Genomic DNA, 24,734 nt, shown 5'->3' with positions numbered 1-24,734 from the left:
TCCAAGTATAGTTTATTAAATATAACCAGTGTCCTAGCCAGTGTCCTTACCTACATAATTTTATCTATTTGTAGTTTTTTTTTAGCTATTCCTCCTCCTGCGGCTTGAATGGTGGTGTACGAATGCAAAAATACTTGCGACTGTGATGCTAAACGTTTGACAGCTCTTTTACTGGGTATTAGTTTATGTTAGCTGATGTTTTCAGTAAAAATATCGTTTGATGTTTTTCAGTAAAGCATTGGATTGCTGGTCATGATCCAGCAATCCGTTTTACTGATATTGAAAACTTAAATTTGGTGTGATATCGATAGAAATACAAAGTTTAGAGTGGGATGCCCCTTGGACTAGACATCCAAAAACATAATTTTTTTTATTAACTTTCGAAAACTTCCGAAGCTTCAGGATTTGACCATTGAAAAGCCGATAAAATTTATTTTTAGATAGAGCCACATTTATTCAGACAAAATTGAAAGTATTAATATCCAAAATTTATAGGTTTTCCTAATAAAAGTGCAAACAACCATTATAAACTATACCATACCGTAGTTGCCTTGTATGCATCTTGGTTCGTTCGGGGTGAATTTTGCTCAACTTCCCTGAGGATAAAGTATCATTGTGCTTACCACGCTTCATACAAAGCCACGTTGGAACACCTAAGCCGGATTTCAAATTTTATTATTTATTCCGAGTGCTTGAAACGATCCAAAACTACCGATCTAATCAGGTTCCGCCGTTTTTGCGTAGGTGTTCTTGAACTGTATCCATCATCATTCAAAGAGACGTCCTCTGAGTGACAGATAAAGTTAAACTCCCAGCTTCCATCGCTGGCAGCGCTGTTGCTGCTGCCGCTGCTGGTCCTGCTAGTTCCATCCCAGAGCCAGAACCCACGGAGCCCCAAATGGCGAGAGCCACACAATGGACAATGGATACCTTCTCATTCTCCGCCAGGCGAGAAACCGGTTTTCCTTTATTTCACACCAGTTTATTCAATTTGGTCGAGGTGTCGTTTTTAACAGATTTCAAACGATTAATTCTCGCTCTCCGCTTTGGTCGCACGAAAAAGATAGCTTTTTCCTGCCGCCTCCACCCAGCCGATTCGCACGAGGTTCGTTCGTTCTTTCGTTCCGTTTTTGTCCGTTTCGTTTCGCCTTCTATTCATTGCAGCCTTTTGTATGGCGGGCGATCGATCGAGAGCCGTGAGTCCCGTTGTCCATATAGGTACCTATACAACACTTACAATCTCCAAATGGGACCCCGTGAGCATAAAAGAACCGAACCCGAAGCGGAAAGAAGAGAAATAATTTATACAAAAAGAAATTAAATTTATCTTCAAGCAGACAGTTCTCTATTAAACGGGAACGGATCGGACGAAGCGAAGAGGTGAATCCTTTGAATAATAAAAAAAAGAAACCAAAGCTGTATCTTCCCAAGCACACAAAAGCATATTTTTTTTTTATTCATGTTTTCTCTGAAAACGTTCATCGAAATGCTTCGCTTTTCTTTTTTCACACTTTTAAGACGACCTAACCAACAGACGGCACTCGGCCCTGGTGCTGCTCGTGGTGATTACTTCTTGTTGAGCGCATTTCGATTCGGATTTCCAAGTCCGGATCGATTGGCGGCTCGATTACCGAAGGTGTTTCTATTATTGGCGTTGGCATTATTGCGTCCCCCACCGGCACCACCTGGGCCACCACCGCGTCGATCACCCTGCTGGCCACCGCCGCCTCCACCCTGGCCGCGATTGCCACCCTTGTTCAGCTCCGTCCGATTCCGCGATTTGGCCTGCACGTCCTCCTTCACCATGTCGATCACCTCGTCCGGAATGCGCAGATACTTGATCGTACTGCCACGGATGTAACATTCGGGCATTCGCCAAAATTTATCGCCATCCTGTGTCGCGGGGTTAGCAGGGAAAAAAAATCAGAATTACGAATTAATTTATGTTCTTGAATGTTCGCTTCGCTACAGAGCGAGGGCCGTATTTGGCAACGGGGAGAATATCCATTTCAAACCCGAGCGCGCAAGCAACGTGCGATTGTTCTCACCTTTGATGTGCAGATGACCTCACGAAGATTGATGTTCATCCAGGTGTCGCAGCTTACCAAGTGACCGTTGTAGGTTTCGCCATTTTTGAGCTCCACCAACTGCGCGGGAGTGCGATTTGTTGACGACAAGGGGGTAAACAAGAAAAACCGTCAATTAGTAGTCTGTTCGTTCGTAAAATAAATACTGATTCGAATGTCGTAAGCAAGCACGGTTCTACCCTTTAATGGTATGATAATGGAAATGGCTGGTGGTAGCACATCTTTGGGAGGCTGTCTTGTCACCATTGGGGTTTTGGGAGACTTGAATGCGTTCGCAAGCGACAATCTCGTCTTTGTTGCTACACTGATAAAACAGCAAAGATTTCATTTATATGATTTCACACATAACTTGCATAAAACGACCCACACATAAATTTTAAAACCGACACATGAACGTCATGTGTCTTACTTATGCCAACTATGTGTGCCCCAAATGAACAGCATGTTTAATGATACATAGCAAAAAACTATGTGTGAGCACACATAAAACTAATATACACTCGATAGAGAATGGAATTTCAAAATGAAGACCAAAAACAAGTTTGTGAATGTTTAGTATTTTGAGATTCCGGAAGAACAATTGCATAATTATAAGGTAAATATGAGGAAAAATGTTGAAACGTATATTTAACTGTAATATTTTAAGAACCAGATGAAATCTGTTCCTCGATCTTAACTGGCTGCTGCAGCGAGAGATAGAAGAGCTGCCCGGTTAAAACATGGATCCGACGCACTGCAGAAAAACCCACACTAATAAAATTTTAAACTTAATGTTTATTTTGTCAGTGCACATAATTTTTATAAGATATTCAAAACATTATGTTTAGATGTGTAAACATATACTTCATAATAAACCCCTTACCTACTATAAGATAGCCCATAACACGTATATGCGTGACAAATTTTATTTATATGTGTGCTGCCATAAAAATTATGGTTCTAATCTTATAGATGAAGGTTATGTGTTTTCACACATAATGTTTAAGTGATTCAATTCAGTGCACACTATCAATATGGCGTCAGACAATAAATTTGCACATATTTTGCTAAATCGTCTCCATATTCCAGCAAAACTTGAGCATTCTCAAAGGTAAATAATTGTTTATCTCATTTATCTTTAACTATTTACCAACTATTATTTTCGATTGTTTTCAGCGCAAAAAAATCACAGGAACATTAACCAACAGCTCCCATGATGAGCTTGGAGAAGCTTTAAAATCAGAGGAAACCGAATGGAATAACATGGAATAACCATTCAACGACGAAATCTTCCGTCGGCTAACTAAATGGCGCAATGCAAACGTGAGTAAGTGCGATAAAAATGATTTGTTTGAAATAACTTTTTTTTTTGTGAATTCTACACAGAGATTCTTCCTGCTGGACGTGCAGGAGGAGGACGCGCAGGAAGAGGACGTAGAGACTCAAGGTGGCGATCTATACGCTAGACACTCAGATGAGCCCTCGGACTGACATCGGAGGACTCAAACCAATAACGCCTTCACGCGGGAATATACAATCCACTGACGTCAGTGACGGTGTAAAATCTTCAAGAAAATACATAACTTACCAGAGCCTGTATTGTTATTATTTTGTTTATATTTTTAGCACATAAAATATATGAACTTGACACGTAAACGTTATTGTTCGTACCATGACTTTCATTTGAATTAGACACACAATCTTTATGTTCTACCGAGAAATAAATGTTCTAAACTTCACACATAAATTCTATTTACTAAAGCAAATGAAATTCATTTTTTTTATTTCATTGAATTTATTGGTGGGAAACCGAGTGGGAAACCAAATAATTTTTATGTTCCCCAAACATATTTTTTATTTGCGAAGTCTAACTGCAAAAAACTATGTAGTTTCACACATAAAAGGTATACGGAAATTCACCTCGGTGCACCAGAATTGGATCGGTGACGAGCGGTGCACTTGGAAAGGGAATCGACAAGCCGAATATTTGATTTGTCGCAACCTCGGTCGCAACACCATAAGCACTGTGCGATCAGTAGAAAAAGTGCAGAGGCTGAAACGGAAGATTACTGAAAATGCTGAACTAGCTATCAACTGGAACTCAGCACATAATGAAGCGATTGGCAATACCCGAACACGAAAGCATCCAGAGCTCAAATCATGAAGAACGATAATGTTTTCAATTCGGTGTATGTATTAATTTATTGGCTGTTCCGATCAACATGAAATATATGGAGAAGCTTTGAATTTAGAGTATTATATCATTCTGGTTAAAAATTAAATCCAACAATTTCAAAATAATAAACAATAAAAAGTATCAACAGACAAATGAAATCTATTCATCACTACCCATAATGCCCATGTGTGATCACACATAAAATTCATTGAATGTCGATTGGAAGCAATTTATGTGCCTCACACATAAATTTCATTTGTGCAATCACATTGCAAAAATCTATGTGTGTGGCACATAAACGTTATATGCACAATTTTCGCAGTGTAGGTTATTGTTGGCTTGCTTGAGAATACTATTTATCTGTCCTTTTCCTACCACGGTTCTTGTTTTCAGTTTTTAGAGCTAAATCAGATGCTTTTTTTTTAACTCTTTATTTGTTCCAAATTCTAAATAGATTACATTTCATTTTAACCTAGGTGCTCCAGTTACTACAGGAACTTACCAGCCTTAATTAATCATGTTTTGTTGTTTTTGACATCATCCACATCCAGAGGGCCAGTCACTTTCGAATGTATGGGAATGGTAGGAAACCATTTGGAAATGCATGAAAATTTTCAGTTTTTATTCTTTATCGTCTTTATGGGCAGTTTTAGATGCGCAAAAATTGCTTGTTTATTTGTTTCCTTGTGTGAAAGCATGTTAAGTCACAAATCGTGGATTTTCTGATATTCTCCATACTGCAAAAATGATTTTCCTACCACTGAAGGGGCGACATCTGTCGAATCTTCAGTATAGCTACTACTCAAATCACATAATTATTTGTTATGATATATATCTAAGTGTTTTTACATTGTTCCTGCCTTGGCAATTCAGTATTTTAAACAGATTTTTTAAACCTGCATGTCAGTATAATAATTGAAATCTTAAAACTAAAAGCTAAAACTTAATCTTATCGAAGTATAAAGGGAATTAATCGTTCCAATTGAGGATTGCAATGATTTTTGCCTGAAGTTATTAATTATTTTGTTGGACATTTGTTCTAAAGTCTCATCATTCGAAATTCTATGTACTTCGGTAGTACTGTACCAGGGAGGCAACTTCAAAATCATTTTCAGAACTTTATTCTGAATCCTTTGAAGTGCTTTTTTCCTGGTAGTGCAACAACAAGACCATATTGGCACAGCGTAAAGCATGGCCGGTCTATAAACTTGTTTAAATATTAGAAGTTTATTCGTCAGGCAAAGTTTGGATTTCCTGTTTATAAGAGGATACAAACATTTTATATATTTGTTCTATTTGGCTTGAATGCCCTCAATGTGATCTTTAAAAGTTAATTTTTGGTCAAGTATGAATCCAAGATATTTCACTTGGTTTGACCAGGAAATTGGAATTCCGTTCATAGTGACTATGTGACTACTACTAGGTTTCAAAAAGGAAGCTCTGGGCTTATGTGGAAATATTATAAGTTGAGTTTTGGAAGCGTTGGGAGAAATCTTCCATTTTTGTAAATAAGAAGAGAAAATATCTAAACTTTTCTGAAGTCTGCTGCAAATAACACGAAGACTTCTTCCTTTAGCGGAAATGCCTGTGTCATCAGCGAACAAAGATTTGTGGCAACCCTGAGGCAAATCAGGGAGGTCCGAAGTGAAAATGTTATACAATATAGGCCCAAGAATGCTACCCTGAGGAACTCCTGCTCTAACAGGTAGTCGATTAGATTTGGAATTTTGATAATTTACCTGTAGAGTTCTGTCAGTTAAATAATTTTGAATTAATTTCATAACATAAAGTGGAAAATTAAACTTTTTCTATTTAGCAATCAAACCTTCATGCCAAACACTATTGAATGCTTTTGACGTTGGTTTACGTCTTTCGGCAACATATTGGGGGTGCAATTTAAAAAAACCAAAATCGACCGCATGACGAAAATAGGTCAGGTTTTGACCACATATAACTCTGTCAATAGCAGATGAATTTTAATTCTAAACAAGCCAAAGAATTGGGAATTTATCTAGCAATCTGCGAAATTGAACATTTTATTAATTTTCAATAGGTCACTATTGAAAAATACACAAATGTCCAACTGTTGCAATGGCAGGGCTGTTACAAGATTTTCTAAATTTGATCCGCGAAATCCGCGATTTTTGAAAAGAAATCCGCGACTTCAAATACTAATCCGCGCCAAAAAAAAATTTCATTGCCTAAAAATAGCATTTGTATACTACTACATGGCATTTCAAGCTTATAGCATATTAGATTTTTGCCTGCTTTCAACTTAGTATTCTTTGAAGTACTTTCACATTTTAATTGAGAGCTTTCTATGCCCGTACCATCCTATGCCCAAGAAAGTAGAGAATTTTTCCAAGCCGAAAAATTAAAAGACCGGACGTGAATCGAAATCAGTCGCCTCCAGCATGGACTTGCTTTGTAGCTGCGCTTTTACCGACTGAGCTAAAGGAGTTTCGTTTGTAACCTTTATTTTTTTTTAAATTACATTGTATCATCTTCAGTTATTTATGTATAGTATAAATTCTGAGTAATTAGTGAACATAATAAAACACCCTTACATTATGAGATTCTATTGAATAATACCGGCCTAGTTTTGATGAAACATTATTTAAAAAAAATACATTTTCATTTGAAATGCAAATTTTCTTGACGTATTTTGCTGTCCTAAATTTTTTTTTTTTTTTTATTAATTACTTTATTTGTACAGGCTCAATCGAATAAACTTTACAGAGCCGAGTTATCATTTTTGTTATACATTATTGATTTCTTATATTTAAAGTTAAAGGAGCTGGACCGGATACTCGCGGTTGTCTCGAGGTTAGTGGGGATTTACAATTTTTTTTTTGATGGGAAAAGGGAGAGGGAGGTTTGAAATGTGGTTTACGATACAAATATTTAATTAATCCTAAAACATGAACTAATTTCTATTCATCTTGAAAACAAACATAAAAAAAAACCCACACGTACAAAATACAAACTAAACACAAGGTTAATAAAACTTACAATCTAATGTTAATATTCTTAAAGTAAACATATATGAGTTTCATAAACTCCAGATCGCGTCTAGCCAAAATATCCCGAACTGGAACATTAGGTTGTCTACCTCGAGCCCGAAGGGAATCATAAAAATGTGATCTGACTCCACGATACTCCACACAAGACCAAAGGATGTGATCAGCGTCCTGGTAACCTTGTCCACATTCACAGAGATTGCTGTCCTTCAGCCCAACACGGAACAAGTGAGCGTTTAACGAGTAGTGATTGGACATGAGGCGAGACATCATACGAATGTAGTCTCGACCCACATCCAACCCCTTGAACCAAGAACTCTTCGACACCTTAGGGATGATCGAATATAGCCATCGTCCCAAACTCCCTTCACTCCACTTATTCTGCCAGCTGACGAGTGACTGTTGACGATAAATGAAGAAAAATTCATCGTAGGCGATTTGTCGATCGTAAATATCGCCTTCCATAGCGCCCACCTTAGCAAGTGAGTCAGCCATCTCATTGCCCGGAATCGAGCAATGAGATGGGACCCATGCAAAGGTGATGACAAAAGATCTTAAAGATAAAGCACTTAAAAGCTCTCGTATTTTCATGAGAAAATACGAGGAGTGCTTTACCGGCCTCATAGAGCGAATAGCCTCGACTGAACTGAGACTATCCGTAAAAATAAAATAATGATCTGGTGCAAGTGAGGCGATCGTTTCTAGCGTATAATGTATTGCCGCCAGCTCAGCAACATATACGGAACAAGGAGCTTGAAGCATTCGAGAGGCGCTATGAAATTCGTTATAAATACCAAAACCAGCGGACGCCTCTATTAGTGATCCATCTGTGAAGAACGATCTTGCGGAATCAACTTGGCCAAACTTTGCAGCGTAAATTGACGGAACAATCATGGAACGATGATGTTCTGGGAACCCACGAATCTCCCGCGTCATAGATAAATCAAAACTAACTGAATTGCCGAAGTCGGAGAAGCATACACGATGAGGATTATGCTGTGAAGGGCTGACATCCTGTGTTATGTACACGTAGTACAATGACATAAAACGAGTTTGAGGGTTCAGCGCAAGAAGCTTTTCAAAGTTTTCGATTACCAGTGGGTTCATAACTTCGCAACGGGTGAGGAGCCTGAGGGACAATTCCGAAAACCGATCCGCTAGTGGCAACATGCCCGCCAACACTTCTAGACTCATCGTATGAGTCGAGTGCATGCATCCTAACGCGATACGAAGACAACGATACTGGATACGTTCCAGTTTGATGATGTGAGTTTTAGCCGCCGACTGGAAACAAAAACTACCGTATTCTAAAACCGATAAAATCGTTGTCCGGTACAACGTTAGAAGATCTTGCGGATGGGCTCCCCACCACGTTCCGGTAATTGGTCGGAGAAAATTGATCCTTTGTTGGCATTTTCGTCTCAGATACTCAATGTGGGATCTCCAGGTGCATTTTGAATCGAACCAGACCCCAAGATATTTGAAAGACATGGAATGAGTGATCGGTTTACCCAAAAGTTGAAGCTTTGGTTGTGCTGGGCTATGCTTCCTAGAAAAAACGACCAACTCAGTTTTCTCCGTGGAGAATTCGATACCTAGCTGAATAGCCCAAGTAGACAAATTGTCTAAGGTATCCTGTAAGGGTCCTTGCAGGTCGACCCCTTTGGGCCCTGTCATAGACACTACGCCGTCATCTGCAAGTTGTCTCAACGTGCAGTTGTCACTTAGACAATTGTCAATTTCTCTGACGTAGAAATTATACAAAAGGGGGCTTAAACATGAGCCCTGGGGGAGACCCATGTAACTAAATCGAGAAGCTGTAGAGTTTCCATGAGAAAAGCTCATATGTTTCTCTGACAGCAAATTGTACAAAAAGTTATTTATTAATGGAGAAAGGCCACAAGCGTGGAGTTTGTCTGAAAGGACTTCAACGGATACTGAATCAAAAGCCCCCTTGATATCCAAGAATACAGAAGCCATTTGCTCTTTTTTAGCAAAAGCCAACTGAATTTCAGTGGAAAGCAACGCGAGACAGTCGTTCGTTCCCTTGCCCCTACGGAAACCAAATTGAGTATCTGAGAGTAGGTGGTTCAACTCAACCCATTTGTCCAGGCGAAAAAGGATCATTTTCTCCAACAATTTTCGAATACACGATAACATCGCAATGGGACGATACTAATTGTGATCTGACGCGGGTTTTCCAGGCTTTTTAATGGCTATAACTCTCACCCGCCTCCAATCATCCGGAACAATATTAAGCTCCAGGAACTGACCAAACAAGTTCAACATGCGCCTCTTAGCGACGTCTGGGAGGTTCTTCAACAAGTTGAACTTAATTCTATCAGCCCCCGGAGCCGAATTGCCACACGAAAGGAGCGCGAGTGAGAGCTCCAGTATTGAAAAAGGCTGGCTGATCTCGTCTACCGAATTCGTCGTTTCGCGAGGAATCATCTGTGCCGGCACGGTATCAGGACATACTTTTCGCGCGAACTTGAGAATCCAACGATCTGAGTACTCCTCGCTCTCGTTGTTCGAAGACCGGTTACGCATCCTTCGCGCCGCGTTCCAAAGCGTATTCATCGACGTTTCGCGCGATAATCCGTCCACGAATTGCCGCCAGTATCCGCGTTTCTTAGCTTTGATGAGGCTCTTGAGTTCGCGTTCAAGAGCCGAGTACGCTTCGAAATACACGGGTGTTCCACGTTTCCGGAAAAGCTTAAACGCGTCGGACTTTTTACGATAAACCTCAGTGCATTGGTGGTCCCACCAAGGGGAAGGAGGTTTCCTACGCAAAGACGTTCCAGGAACCGACCGAGTTTGAGCTCGAAGCGCGCTGTCCAAGATCAGATTGGAGAGGAAGTTATATTCCTCCAACGGTGGAAGCCCTTCTACCGACGTTAGGGCATCTTCTATCACATTCTTGAACTTTGTCCAATCGATATTACGGGTAAGATCGTACGCGACGTTAACGGGTTCCGACGGATTGAACCCACTGGCAACTGAAACTTTGATCGGCAAGTGATCACTACCGTGGGGATCCTGGATCACATTCCACGTGCAATCCAACGATAATGAGTTAGAGCAAAGTGTGAGGTCTAATTTACTTCCATTCGAAGATGGTCCAGCCAAACGTGTTACTTCTCCATTGTTAAGAATTGTCATATTGAAGTTATCACAGAGGTCATATATAAAAGTAGAACGGTTGTCATCATACAGTTCCCCCCAGCCTGTACCGTGGGAATTAAAATCTCCCATAATCAACCGTGGAGCAGGAAGTACTGAACATATATCTGAAAGTTGTTTTCGATTAACAACGGCTCTAGGAGGAATATAAACAGAAGCAATACAAAGGCTCTTACCTTTAATAATAGCCTGACATGAGACAACTTCAATACCTGTAAATTGTGGAAGATTCACTCTATAGAAGGAATGGCACTTTTTGATCCCCAAAAGTACCCCTCCTCCACGCGAATCCTCACGATCCAGTCGAATAATGTTAAAATCATAAAAAGGAAGATCTATATCTGAAGAGAGCCAAGTTTCACAAAGAGCAAATGCATCACAATCATTATTGTGAACTAAAAACTTAAAAGAGTCTAATTTAGGAATAAGACTTCGACAATTCCACTGTAGAATAGTGATCAAATCCCCGACCTCGTTTGGAAAATTATCCATCGAAGGAAATGATTGCTGCAATGAGGGGCCACTTCAATGTCAATTGCTTCAAGAGGGTCTTCACAGTAGGAAGCATTGCCAGAACAATGCTTTTGAGAGGATCAGAAATATTCAGGTACTTGAGAATATCGTCCACAATTTTATCAAATGAGAACAACCCAGATGAAGAAGGGGCTTCTGTTCTTAAAAATGGGACATCAGGGGTTTTGGATGTCCCCGGGAGAGGTGGAAAATCCTGGGTATAGTCAGTTCTTCTGAATCCAGGAGGAGTAGAAACTTCCTTTTTTCCACCACTCCTTGATTTGGGCAAGCTGATTTGGGGTTCTTCATTCTCAACTTTCCGCGAACGGATGCGTTTTCGTTTCCGTGCTGAAAAACAGAAAGAAGTTCCCTCCTCAGCCAAGTCAGAGTCAGTCTCGTCATCTGACAAAAGAGAAAAGGGATTTTTGTCGTTGGTCGATGGCGTGGCCGTCTTAAGCATTTCTGCAAAAGACTGCCGGGAACGTTCCTTAAGTGAGCGTTGTAATTTCTCCCCGCGTTGTTTGTACACCGGGCATGACGAGATACCATGAGGAGTTCCCTTACAGTACACGCATTTTGGTGCGGTAGCTGCACAGGTGTCATCCCCATGCTTCTCTCCGCATTTGGAACAGCGTGCCTTGCTGCCACAGTGGGAGGCCGTATGTCCCAACTGCTTACAGTTTTGGCAGTTCATGACCCGGGGAACGAACAAACGCACAGGTAGTCGAAGTTTTCCCAGCTCGATGTAATGAGGAAGGGCTGAACCAGAAAAGGTCACACGGAACGAGTCTGTGGGGGTAAAACTCTTTTTAGCCTCGCTGACAGATACTGAGCCCAGTTTTTGGACATCCAGTATCTTCACCGGAGGAAGCAAACGGTTCTTGAAACGGCCAACCGCCTGCTTCTCCAAGATCTCGGGGGTCAGACTCGCTTCGGTGACCACACCTTCGATCTCCACATCACGAGCTGGGATGTAAACTCTGTACTCGAGCGTGAAGAGCTGGGAGGCAGCAATCTCGTTAGCCTGCTTCAGGTTAGAGACGGAGACACGAAGTTTATTGTGCCTAACCTTCGTGATTTCAGTCACGGCCGAGTATCGCTTCGTCAGATCATTAGTAATTTGCATTACATTCAAAGGTTTGTTTCTGGGCTGAAAGTAGACAACCCATGGGCCAGTCGAGTCATCTAGATAGGCTCGCGATCGGGGGTTTATCTGAGCCTGTCCTTTGCCAGACTGAGACGATGAACCAGGGAGAGATGACGTACGTTTTCGACCCTTCTTGCCATCGCGTGGCAAAGTGGTGTCATCTTCCGACAAAACGTCCATTTCGTCTTGCGACAAAATGTCCATTTTGCCGTACTAGTGGGAGCGAAAAACGCTCTACCACTGAAACGATAATCACTCGGACACAATACACAAAAAAAAAACTACAAACACAGAACACAAACTTAAAATTTAACTGTGGGCGAAAGAGAGAAACAAGAACAAAAACTTATCTGATAACACTAGTTTACAAAACAACATAAAAAGTGTGAACTTTAGTGGCTGACCAACGTTTCCAATGCAAAATCCTACGCTGAATTCACTGCCGTGGTCAGAAAAAATTAAAATAGAGCCATTTTTGAGATATACAAACATTTTGATTTTTTGAATTTTGGGCAAAAGTACGATTACTAAAATGTCAATATCTTTGAAACTAGTGCACCAATTTTAAATCTTTTTTTATGAAAGTGAAGCTGAATAAATTTGCTATCGTTCACTACAATATTATGTCCTAATTAAAAATTTAATTTTGAAGTCATTTAAAAATTTACAGCTTTTTTTTTTATTTTTCCTGCGAATTTTTCATAAAAATCTTGTTTTAATCAACATTTTTAATGGGATAAAAAAAATTAAAAAAATCATTCCATAATTTATTCTTAAAGTCCATTAAAAACTGGAGAAAATGAGCCTTTAATGGATGAAATCGGTTGGAAATTGTCGAAGTTATGAAATTTTTTGTAAAATCATGGAAATTGAATGTTCCAAGATTGGCCGTTGTCCCGCTCCTAGGTTCATGCACCACTTCCAGTAAGCCTTTCTGCGGACGTGTACGCATACGGTGCATTTCACTAACACTACCAGCTGTCACGCAAAATTAAATGGGATATTTTCAACAATATAATTTACGCTAGTGTTTGTGAGACCGCTCGGCGAGAACCTAACGCAACCAACTCAATTTGACAGCTTTCTTTCTTTAACATTGCTTAACGATGTATACGACAAAACGTGAATTCAAGTGTAAAAATGATCCTCAAAAGTTTTGTTACGCGTGCGGCAACTATATATTTACAAAATCGGTCAATTTCACTGCTTCGTTGCAAACTGCATACAGGCTTTATTTTAAAATTGATCCTGGAGGCTTTGACGAACCATGGATTCCAAAAGTATTATGTAGTTCGTGCAAAACGTGCTTGGCTAGGTGGATGTCAGGCGCAAGGTAAATTGATTTTTTGAATAACTTTCATATAAACAATTTATGTACAGCATGGTAGTGCTTTGTTCTTTCCTGATCGACATTATCTTACTTCATCTATTTTTGATAAGTGTTAATGTCTTACTTACTAACTCACTTATTTGTTATCTGTCAGTCGCTATTTGTCCTTTGACATGCCCACCATATGGCGTCGACCGTTTTGTCATGCAACGGATTGTTATTTCTGCTTGACAAAAGTTAAGCAACAAGGACGTCACAAAACAGTTGAGTATCCACAAGTGGCTTCTATGACAAAACCTGTTCCACATTCAAGTTCGGTCCCGTATCCTGTTTATCCAAAGCGGAAACGAGCGCCCTCTGTTGAATCGACCGTTACAAAAAGTGAGGAGGAATTCAAGGAGGAATGCGAGGAAGACTTCGAGGTGGAATTGGAAAGAAACCCAAAACTGTTTACACAATCCGAATTTAATGATTTGGTGCGAGATCTCGACTTATCGAAGGAGAAATCCGAATTGCTGGCATCACGCTTGAAAGAACACAACATGCTGAGCAAGGAGGTCAAAATTTCTTGTCACAGGAATCGTCACAAGAAATTTGACAAATATTATTCTACAAAGGACAAGGCATGTTTTTGCCATGACGTAAACGGCTTGTTTGAAGAGTTTGGTGAGCCATATGATCCAGCTGAATGGCGTTTATTCATCGATAGCAGCAAGTTGAGCTTGAAAGCCGTTTTACTGCATCAAGGGAATGAGAAACCTTCTATTCCATTAGCTCATGCCGTTAATATGAAGGAAACGTATGAATCAATGGCTCTATTGCTCAATTTGATAAATTACAATCAACACAATTGGAAAATTTGTTCCGATCTTAAAGTGGTTGCCATTTTGACTGGATTGCAACAGGGATACACAAAATATATGTGTTTTTTGTGTAAATGGGACAGTCGAGCTCGTAAGGAACACTACGTCCGAAAAGATTGGCCAAAACGGGATAATTTCACAATTGGTAAAGACAACGTTAAAAATGATCCTCTTGTGGTAAAAGAACGCATAATACTTCCACCACTACATATAAAACTTGGGCTATTCAAAAATTTCGTCAAAGCGTTGCAAAAAGAAGGGCCGGCATTCCAGTAGGTACTTGAAATCAGTATTTCCAAATTTATCTGACGCAAAGATAAAGGAAGGTGTATTTGTTGGCCCACAGATCAAAAAACTGCTCAATGATTCCGCATTCAATACAGTTTTGACACCAGATGAGGAAGAAGCGTGGAAATCGTTCCAGCGTGTTGTCACAACCTTTTTAGGAAATTTCAGAAGCCCAGATTATGAGGAAGCCGTCGATGAATTGCTCAAAAATTAAGAGAAAATAGGTATAAATCAAAAATATTGTGTTTGTTACATATAATTAATTTCAAATCCTTTTATTTCACTGAACACAGGTGTGAATATGTCTTTGAAGATACATTTCCTACATTCTCACATGGATTTTTTCCCGGAAAATCTTGGTGACGAGAGTGATGAGCACGGCGAACGTTTTCACCAACAAATGAAGATGATGGAACGTCGTTACCAAGGGTTTTGGGATGAAGCAATGATGGGTGACTATTGTTGGTTTCTGATTCGAGAAACAAGTTCAAAACATCGAAGACAAAGTCATTCGATTCTCAATCATTTTTAATAAAACCTAAATAAATTTCTTTTGTATCAACTCGGTTTTAAATCCTGATATGCCTTAATCAAATTGATATGTAGAGAAAAGAATTTCCCATGAAAACTTTACATGCGATTTGGATGCTTAAAACGACACCTAGAAAAGGAACTCTAAAGCTGTTGTATTTCAGCAACATTTTTAAGTGTTTTACAAAAATGCTCATAACTTCGACAATTTCCAACCGATTTCATCCATTAAAGGCTCATTTTCTCCGGTTTTGAATGGACTTTAAGAATAAATTATGGAATGATTTTTTGAATCTTTTTATCCCATTAAAAATGTTGATTAAAACAAGATTTTTATGGGAAATTCGCAGGAAAAATAAAAAAAATGCTGTAAATTTTTAAATGACTTCAAAATTAAATTTTTAATTAAGACATAATATTCTAGTGAACGATAGCAAATTTATTTAGCTTCATTTTCAAAAAAAAGATTTAAAATTGGTGCACTAGTTCCAAAGATATTGACATTTTAGTAATCGTACTTTTGCCCAAAATTCAATAAATCAAAATTTTTGTGTATCTCAAAAATGGCTCTACTTTAATTTTTTCTGACCACGGCATTGAATTCAGCGTAGGATTTTGCATTGGAAATGATCATCAACTTACCGAGTTCAAAAATGCTGTAAACTAGTGTAATCCTATACTACTACCACCGAGCGTTTAAACAGCAGCAGCAGAGCGACGCGCAGCGTGGATGATCTTCGATCCGCGTGTGCGGGCGGTCTTCGTTGGTGTGTGCTTATGTGAGGGTCGGCACTCAGCTGAACACACGATGATAGATGAGCGGTGTAAATGCGGAGGCAGATGCTGACACTCGATGATGATGATCCGTGTGCAGGTATGCGTTACCACGCACCGATGGTGCGCAAAATGGTTGGCGAATTGGCAATCGTAAAAACAATTTTCCTTCCGATGATGCCGAAAACACACTTTCTTCTCAGAAAAAAACTCACTTTTAGTTAATTATTTAGCTGGGAACTCTAAGCGAGAAAAAACTGACAATTTAAATCAAGCGAATAGCGAGAAAACTTCCAAAATAGCGGAGCGCGAACTAAGTCGACCGTACTTCTTGCTAGGACGCAGTGGAATGATGCTGTTGCTGTCCTAAATGTTGTAGTTAATTTGGCTCTAGTTTTCTCAATGTTTTACCGATTCAAACCAAACACCCTGCACATAATCGAGAAATTACCAGAGCTTCATAAGTCACCCTTGTTGGTCACGTCGCGGTTGTGGATATTCCTTGGGTTCTGTCCAATGGTGAGACATTTTCATTATTTATTTTTTTCTAATATGAACCTAGCACGTTTCGTTGTCAAATCATAACCGAATCGTATATATGTGACTTTGTGGATCATGCACGACTTATTAGTATGTATACCGGAAATTATAGGTTTTTCAAATCGTCCAGGACATCAGTTGATTTGCTCTACTAGATCAAACAAGACTGCAATAATGTCTGTAGTATCGGAAAATGTCCAATAAAATTCAAAGTGTCTATGTGGATCATGCATGACCTATATCCGAGTAATCCAGGTGTTCAAGGTTCTTCAAATCATCCTGGAGTTCAGATAATTTGATCTACTACATCAACCGAGATTGGGACAATGTCTTTAGTATCGAAATATTTCCAGATAGATGCACAGAGTCTATGTGGATCATGCATGAACTATTGCCATGTATACCATATGTTTTAAGTTCTCCAAATCGTTCTGGAGTTCAGATGATTTATTCTACTAGATCAACCATGACTGGGATAAAGTCTGTAGCATCGAAATATGTCCAAACAGATTCAAAGTGTCTAAATGGATAATGTTTAATTATTTCCACGTATACCAGATGATCTAGGTTCTCCAACTCGTCCTGCAGTTCAGATGATTTGTTTTACTAGATCAACAAAGACTAGGATAATATCTGAAGTATCGAAATACAGATTTGGAAATCCTAGAACATTTGGCATACACGGAAATAGGTTGGCAAGATCCACATAGACACTGCAAATTTGTGTGGGCATATTTCGATACTACAGATATTGAATTAGATTGGGTGATCTAGTAGAAAAATAATCTGATCTCCAGAATGATTTCAGAACCTATAACATCTTGTATGCGTAGCAATAGGTCGGGTACAATCCACATTGACACTTTGAATCTGTTTGGACATATTTCGATACCACAGACATTATTGGAGTCTTAGTTTATATAGTAGAAAAAATCAACTGAACTCCAGGACGATTTGGAGAACCTAGAATATCCGGTATACATGGCATTTACTCGCATATATACAATTTGTTTATGATTTGACAACGAAAAATGCTATGTTCACCTTGGAAAAAAAAGGAAAATGACTTGCATTGGACAGACCTCAGGGAATTTCCGTGTAAATCCGGTGTGACCTATTGAATTGATCATTTCTCGATTATTTACACGGTGTTTGGTTTGAACCGGTAATAAATTGAGAGCCAAATGAACAACAAAATGGATGACAGCAAAATAGTCCGGGACGGAAAGGTTACAATGAATTCCACAATTTTTGTGACAGCACATCAATCCCTTCGTGATTTTCGCGACATTATTTAATGTTTCCGCGATTTTCGCGACTGAAAATTCAAATCCGAGACAAATCCGCGGAAATCGCGAAATCCGCGAAATTCGCGAAATCCGCGCCTGTTGTAACAGCCCTGCAATGGTGATCAAAATTATCACTGGCCCTTCGCTCATTTTCAACTTCTATTCAATTTTCATACTGCCGTACTCTAACGGAACTATCCACCTACCCTCTTCTAAAGATCATTCTCTAGCTAATAAATCATCACACTAAAAGCTTCATGTTAGCATTTCCAACCAACTCTTAGAAACATTATTTTCAAAAGTTTTGTTCCTCAGGGCAGAGAATCGCTTTTTAATTTGTTTTTGCAAATCCCGCCAGATAACTTTCATGGCAGGATCGCGTGTTCTTTGATATTGTCTTCTACGGGCATTTTTAAGACGGATCAAGAGCTGAAGATCGTCGTCTATTATAATTGAATCGAATTTAACCTCGCATTTTGGTACTGAGGCAGCTCTTGCTTCAACTATAGAAGAAGTCAGAGATTCAAGAGCATAATTAATTTCATCTTTGGTTTGCAAAGGAATGTTTGGATCGAAGTTATATTCCATAAATGTTCGATACTGCTCCCAATCAGCTCTATGGTAATTGAAAGTAGAGCTGTTGGGATTACAAATTATTTCTTGGGATATTTCAAAAGTTACTGGAAGGTGATCAGAACCGAAGTCAGCATGGGTAACCAGTTGGCTACAAAGTTGACATGAATCAGTTAAGACTAAATCAATAGTGGAGGGATTTCTTGCAGAAGAAAAGCATGTTGGGCTGTTTGGATATTGACCTGCAGAACAATCATCAAACAGAATATTACCATTGGAATTGCTTTGAGCATTATTCCATGAGCGGTGTTTTGCATTAAAATCACCAATAATGAAGAATTTAGACCTATGACGGGTAAGTTTCTGGAGGTCACCCTTGAGAAAATTCTTTTGCTGGCCTACGCATTGGAATGGCAAACAGGCAGCTATAAACGTAAGTTGTCCAAATTTTGTTTCAACAGAAACTCCCAAAGTTTCAAAAACTTTGGTTTCAAATGAAGAAAGAATTTTATGTTTGATTCGTCTATGAATAATGATGGCAACGCCACCACAGGGTCCATCAAGACGATCATTTCTATAAATCAAGTAATTTGCGTCCTTCTTAACCTTATGGTCAGGTTTCAGGAACGTTTCAGTTATAACGGCAATTTGCACGTTATGAACTCTCAAGAAGTTAAATAGCTCGTCTTTATTATCTTTAAGGGATCGAGCATTCCAATTTAAAATATTTAATGCTTTAAAATCCATTACTGAATTTTAAAGTCATGACAATATTATTTGCAAATTTTACTCCAGTTTAAATAGCATCAAACATGGAGTTAGATTTAAGCATATCAGAAATCATGTCAATTAATGATTTCTGTAAAAATTCCATTTTAGGGGCAGTAATGCTTCCTAAGTCAAAATTGTCAAAATATCCGTTAGAATTACGTTGGTTAGTATTTTGATTTCTACCTGCTGCTATTGCATTAACTCGCTGAACATTGTTAGCAGCGAGGAGAGTAGGTACAGATGACAAATTTGAAGCATGGGTGATATTTGTACCTACGGGTACGAATGTAGAATTTGTTCCTCGCTGACCGTTTTTAACAGCAGAGGAATTTGTACCTGGTCGGAAACGTGGAGCGTTTCCTACCTGACGGTTAGAACGAGATTGTAGGATCGCTTTGCGAGTCTTACATTCCCAAAAATTGGATTTGTGGTTTTCACCACAATTTGAACATTTAAATTTCTTAGGATCTTCCTTCCCAGGACAGTCGTCCTTTGCGTGAGAGGAATCACCACAATTCTAGAGTAACATTTGAAATGGGCCTATGTCCAAAACGTAAACAAACCAGAAAATGAATTTTAAATTTTGACCGCCACTATTCAATTCATATTTAAGAAAATTGAAGTATTTTAGGCATTTATATTGTTCACAATAACAATAGTAACTGTATCTCAGTATACAACATCCAAAATTTGCGAAAAGCTTTCAAAAATATATGAAAATCGATAACAATATAATTTCATAAATTAATAAGCCTTTTTTGTGAATCTTTCAATGGATAGGCCCTTTTTGTTAAGCCCTTGTGCTTGTCATCAGAAATGGTAGGCCCTTTGCTGAGCCTTTTCGCAACGTCAAATAAATTCAAAACAAATCATCGGCCCTGCCTCAAGCAGTAGTGCCTAGCTTTGGTTTGAAATTTTTCAATCATCGGCCCTTCTACGTCGCTAGGCTTATCAATGAAATGAAATAAATGAATGGTTGGCCGTTTTAGCGTGCGGGCCTATTAATGAATCGAAAAATTTCGTTGATCGGCCATTTCGAAAATCGAGTTATTTTTAATGATTTTTCTCGATTATGCGGAACTTTCTTACACGATTAGTAGCTATCAAGCGGTGCTAAAGAATGGTATGAACCCGATTTGTTGACGTTTTGGACATAGGTCCATTACAAATGTTACTCGAGAATTCATGCATTTAGCTGGCATGTAGCAATTTTTAGTTCCGTGACTCCATCCCTGGCACTTACGGCACTAGGTGAGGTTTTGGAAATTTCCTCCAGTCTTCCTGAAGTGTTCCCACTTCACTCGGACATGGAGCATAAGGCTAGCTTTTTCTAAGGCCTAGACTTGAAGTGAACTAAATAAAAATCATTAGAAATCCCGTTGCGCGAATCGCCAGGACGGGATTTCATTTTCATTTTGATTACTTGGAGTGGCACAACTCCAAGTAATTTTGCCAGTTCATCTTTGATCTGATCCAGGGATTCACCACTGGGCAGTCCTTTCATGGCAACCTTGAACACACGTTCAGTGGAAATAGGGGGAATCTTTTGCTTCTTGGCATTAAGCCGGGAAAGTTTACTAGAATTTTTCTTCGATGATGGATCTTTCTCATCACCCGTGAGCAAATCAAACTGATTACTCAAATTAATTTCATCAGAAGGGGGATCAAACCTTTGCCCTTTTCTTTTGCGCTTAGGCGCCATGGCGGCAGAACGAAGTTTCTCCAAATGGACTTCCAAGCAGATTACTATGAGAATCTGAAGGATCGAAGAGAAATTTTCCAAATCGATATCCAAGAAGGAATCCCTGGGGTAGGGTCCAAACAAGGATCAAAGAGGACTAAGAGTCAAACAAGGTAGAAATTTTACAGGTTGAGCACTGAAAAGTGCTGTTTAAATTTGTTGTAGCTTTAGGTAGCAACTTCCTTCAGCAAAAAGCAAATAGATCCGCACGGCAAAAGAGCACGATGCGGACTGAAAATCAGATGCTTAACTAATTAATCTACCTATCGTGCGATATGTGCCTTTTTCTTATGTCATGGAGCATTTCTCGACCCCTTCCGATTTGAATAAAACATTGCTCACATGTCGCTGCCTACCAATGGTTGCATTTTTCATCTAATTATAATTTTTTTTCAAGATTGAATTTTGAAAAGGGCGTATTAAAAAATAGATTTTTTTTTAAATTATAACATGAAAATTATTGATCTGATCCAAATGATATCTGAGATGAAGTTGAAGGAAATCGAATGTTCTTTGAGAAAAAAATATACTGAAAGAAAAAAGCTCAGTAAAACATCCCATCTTCAGTATTTTTTTTTTTTTGTAAAAGAAAGCTCGCAAAAAATCGCATCATGGCGCGAGGAAAATTTTCCCAGATGGAATAATCACGGACAGGGGGGACCTCAGCGTAGTGGTTAGAATCCGTACCTCTCACGCCAGACAAGTCTCGAATGACCCAAGAGTGTTAAAGTGACTATAATAAAAAAAAATGAGCACGGACATAAAACAAAATTGAATGCGTCTAGGACTTAAAATCTCGATCGTGAAAAATTAGATATTAAGAATACATTTTAGAGTCCTTTAATTTTTTTCTAAGTCCTGGGCCTGGAATTTTTGTTTTTGTATTACTGGAATATTAGTGTGAAAAAAAAAACTTAAAAGGGAACTCAAAAATCTGTGACATGGTTTTTTTTTCTCGATATTTGGACAAATACCTACTAAAGCTACCGGGGGTTAAAGATTATTCAAATTTCTGGCTTTTGAACAAATGTCGAGAGCTTGAAAATTTTCCTAGACCATTTTTTTGATATTATATCTTAAACCAACGGTAAAGGTAATTTCTACCTGAAAGTTCAGGTAACCTTTTCAAATTTGAAATTCAATAAGGTACACGTGCCGCACCTGCAATGCAATGACATGGCAATGAATTCCACTGGATTCACTGGACCAGTCCACATGTCATGCTGGTGAAGGTTAAGTGAAATTCAAGTAAGTTTTTCGTGATTTCATGGTATGAACAATTTCTTGTCGTATTCGTAATTCAAAAATGGCGATAGAAGAAAGTGCACTTTCGTCGTTGTTGGACGAGTTGGAATTACCAGGCTTCTTCATGTTTTCAAGCGTAAGTTTTATAATTTTTATAAATTAACACTCATTTATAAATTAAAATTAGATTGCAGAATGCGGGAATGGATTGTTCGAGATGCTAAGAACAACAAATTGACGAACTTTAAGGTTGCTACTATACGGTACACCATAACACACAAAAAGTTCGTTCAAGAAAATATTCGGAAAAAAATAAACGAGAAAAAACGCACTACCCCGAATAAACCGCATATATAAAGAAAGAGATGAACTAGCCTAAGGCTCAAAATATCTTTCAAATATAGAAAAAAGAAAGCATATATAAATTGAAAGTAGGTATATTCCAGTATATTCCCTTCTTACCAAGGCACGCATAGACGAGATACACAAAAATAGCTGTTGAAAGCGGCCTGGTCTCTTCTCAACCTCAACACATCGAACAAAAATTGGGCTAATAACAAGAAAACATAAATCATAGCTATTCGAATAAAAATGACGGAAGAGGGTAACCAGGTGTCTCCAGAAAACAAAAATGTTCAGACAATACATTTTCGGTTGGTGTTGCATCTTAAACATCGAGAAGGAACCGTCCGCCATGAAGACACGGTTGGGATGGTGCGTGTACGGACAGCAAAAAGAACAACTAACCGCATGTGTGTGGAAACTATCAGCCCAAAATTTCAATAATCAATGTTACTAAACGATGAATCAGTTGTGCTTTTTTGAATAATTACTTATAAATCAAATTAAAGCTATGTGACCGCCACATTGTACTCACCATAGGATGACTCTGTGCCGTTTTGAGAAGCGATAGCGGGAGCTAAAAAAAGGCATTATTTTCAATGTAAAACTTGACTAACTGGATCGTAGTAACTTCTACTTACCATTTTACTTAACTTTAAATTAAAAATGAAGATATTTTAACAGGATTTAATACGTTTTCAAGAATTTCGTTGCGCGGAATTATTTCCGGCCCAATGTTTGTAAACAACCTGCGATGCGCCGATTCTGACAGATTAGAACAACGGGGAACGGATTGAAAACGGAACCTTGCCCATCGGGCAAATGTTTTCACGAATGAACTATAGCTTATGTATTGAAACCTCTGGTTGTGAATAGGCAAATCAAAGCTAGCCCCCGTGGAGAATAGAAGAACTATGAAAGTGATTTCAAATTTTGCGTCTTGCCACAGAGAACAGACGTTCAAGTTCGGTCAGAAACTTGTGTAAAATAAGTGGGAACGTCGCCGTTACGTGGTGTTAGCATCTCCTGATTTTCTCTATAAATTTTCCACTTATGACCAATTTGGCGCTAGTATCGATAAATTTTCTGTTGAAAATTGCCACTTGGCGCTACTAGCACTTAGTGTCTAGTGTAATTTGTGCAACGCCAGTGCCATCATGTTGTCAAAGAGGGGTTTTAAGTGGGGAAGTCGCCGTTAGTGGCGCTTAAGTCGAATAGGAATCTTAACACAAGTTTTTAGAGAAATTTTGTTTGAGCCTCCATGTCTGTTCTCTGTGCTTGTTATGCATAATTTGCCATGAAAACATCTCCGATCCATACCGAAATAATAACAAATAGTTTTCAAACACGTTTTCTTACACGATTCAAGCAAAAGTTTCCACGGGAAATTATTAGTTTTTCTTTATGGACCGATTTGCCCCAAAAAGCGTCAGTTTTACTTGGAAAATTTGGAAACTATCCTCCTTCTAGTAGTATTCACTTCGAAATGTAGGTGGCGAAAGCTTGGAAAAGTTTCACTGCAAGACGTCAATAGGAACTTAACGATCGATTCAGCCTCTGGTGGTGAATAGGAGAACGTCAAAAAGAGTGTTGTGAGCAGAAATTTTTGCCTTGAGACCGAGGGGGGCGACTCTATCTACGATGCAGAAAAGATTGTGTTTTGCTGTGGCTAGCTGCACGCACGCTGAGTAGATAGAAAGAAGATTGATGACGATTCTGAAGATTTCCTGCTAAAAGATGATGCGTGATGCAAGTAGATGCGAGAAATGAAAGAAGATTTTTCGAAGATTGATTCGCTAGTGTGAGATTTGTTGAGCATCTAGACTTGAGATTTAGATGTGTCGCCCCCCTCGCTTGAGACATAGGAAGCGGAACACTTTTTTACTTTTCCTGATAAATTGATTCATCTGAGATGCTCCAAAACTTAATCTACAGTTGAAAAATTTAATTCTGTAACATTTTTGCAAACATCCTGCTGGTGTACAGGAATATTTTTGTTGCGAAAAATGGAAAATTAGAAAAGTGCGTTAGTGGTTATGATCTTCCGGATTTCTTGTGTGTGGATATTTAAGGTACAAATCAGTTCAGATCTGGTGAAAATCGTAAAATAAGACAATTAACCACTTCATTCGAGCAGATAAAATGACGTTTACTACCACTCGAACTTTGAAATGAAACATTATTTTAAGATTTTTTCTTCTAGAACCTCGAGAAAAGTAGCCAACATATGTGCGTTTCTCAAAAAAAATAGAAATTAGTTGGTCCAGTTTTGTGAAATCGCTGGTAGAAAGTCACACCAAAACTGCTTGACAAAGTGGTCAATTACCGATAGAAATTGGCAA

General features: G+C 38.8%; 1 protein-coding gene across 1 annotated transcript; it reads right to left on the bottom strand.

Moving 5' to 3' along the window:
- Positions 1-1,421: 1,421 nt before the first annotated feature.
- LOC135704045 (U6 snRNA-associated Sm-like protein LSm4) lies at positions 1,422-23,140 on the bottom strand. Its single transcript, XM_065225463.1, has 4 exons — positions 23,034-23,140; positions 22,928-22,969; positions 2,049-2,147; positions 1,422-1,893 (listed from the first exon to the last, which is right to left on the bottom strand). The coding sequence occupies exons 1-4, from the start codon at positions 23,034-23,036 to the stop codon at positions 1,567-1,569; spliced, it is 471 nt and encodes a 156-aa protein (XP_065081535.1). The 5' UTR covers positions 23,037-23,140; the 3' UTR covers positions 1,422-1,566.
- Positions 23,141-24,734: the final 1,594 nt, after the last annotated feature.

The sequence above is a fragment of the Ochlerotatus camptorhynchus genome, unplaced genomic scaffold, assembly GCF_037179485.1.
Source record: "Ochlerotatus camptorhynchus isolate MF236.1 unplaced genomic scaffold, CSIRO-AGI_Acam_v1.1 ptg000229l, whole genome shotgun sequence".
Lineage (NCBI taxonomy): Eukaryota > Metazoa > Arthropoda > Insecta > Diptera > Culicidae > Ochlerotatus > Ochlerotatus camptorhynchus.
This window is presented reverse-complemented; position numbering and strand designations above follow the sequence as displayed.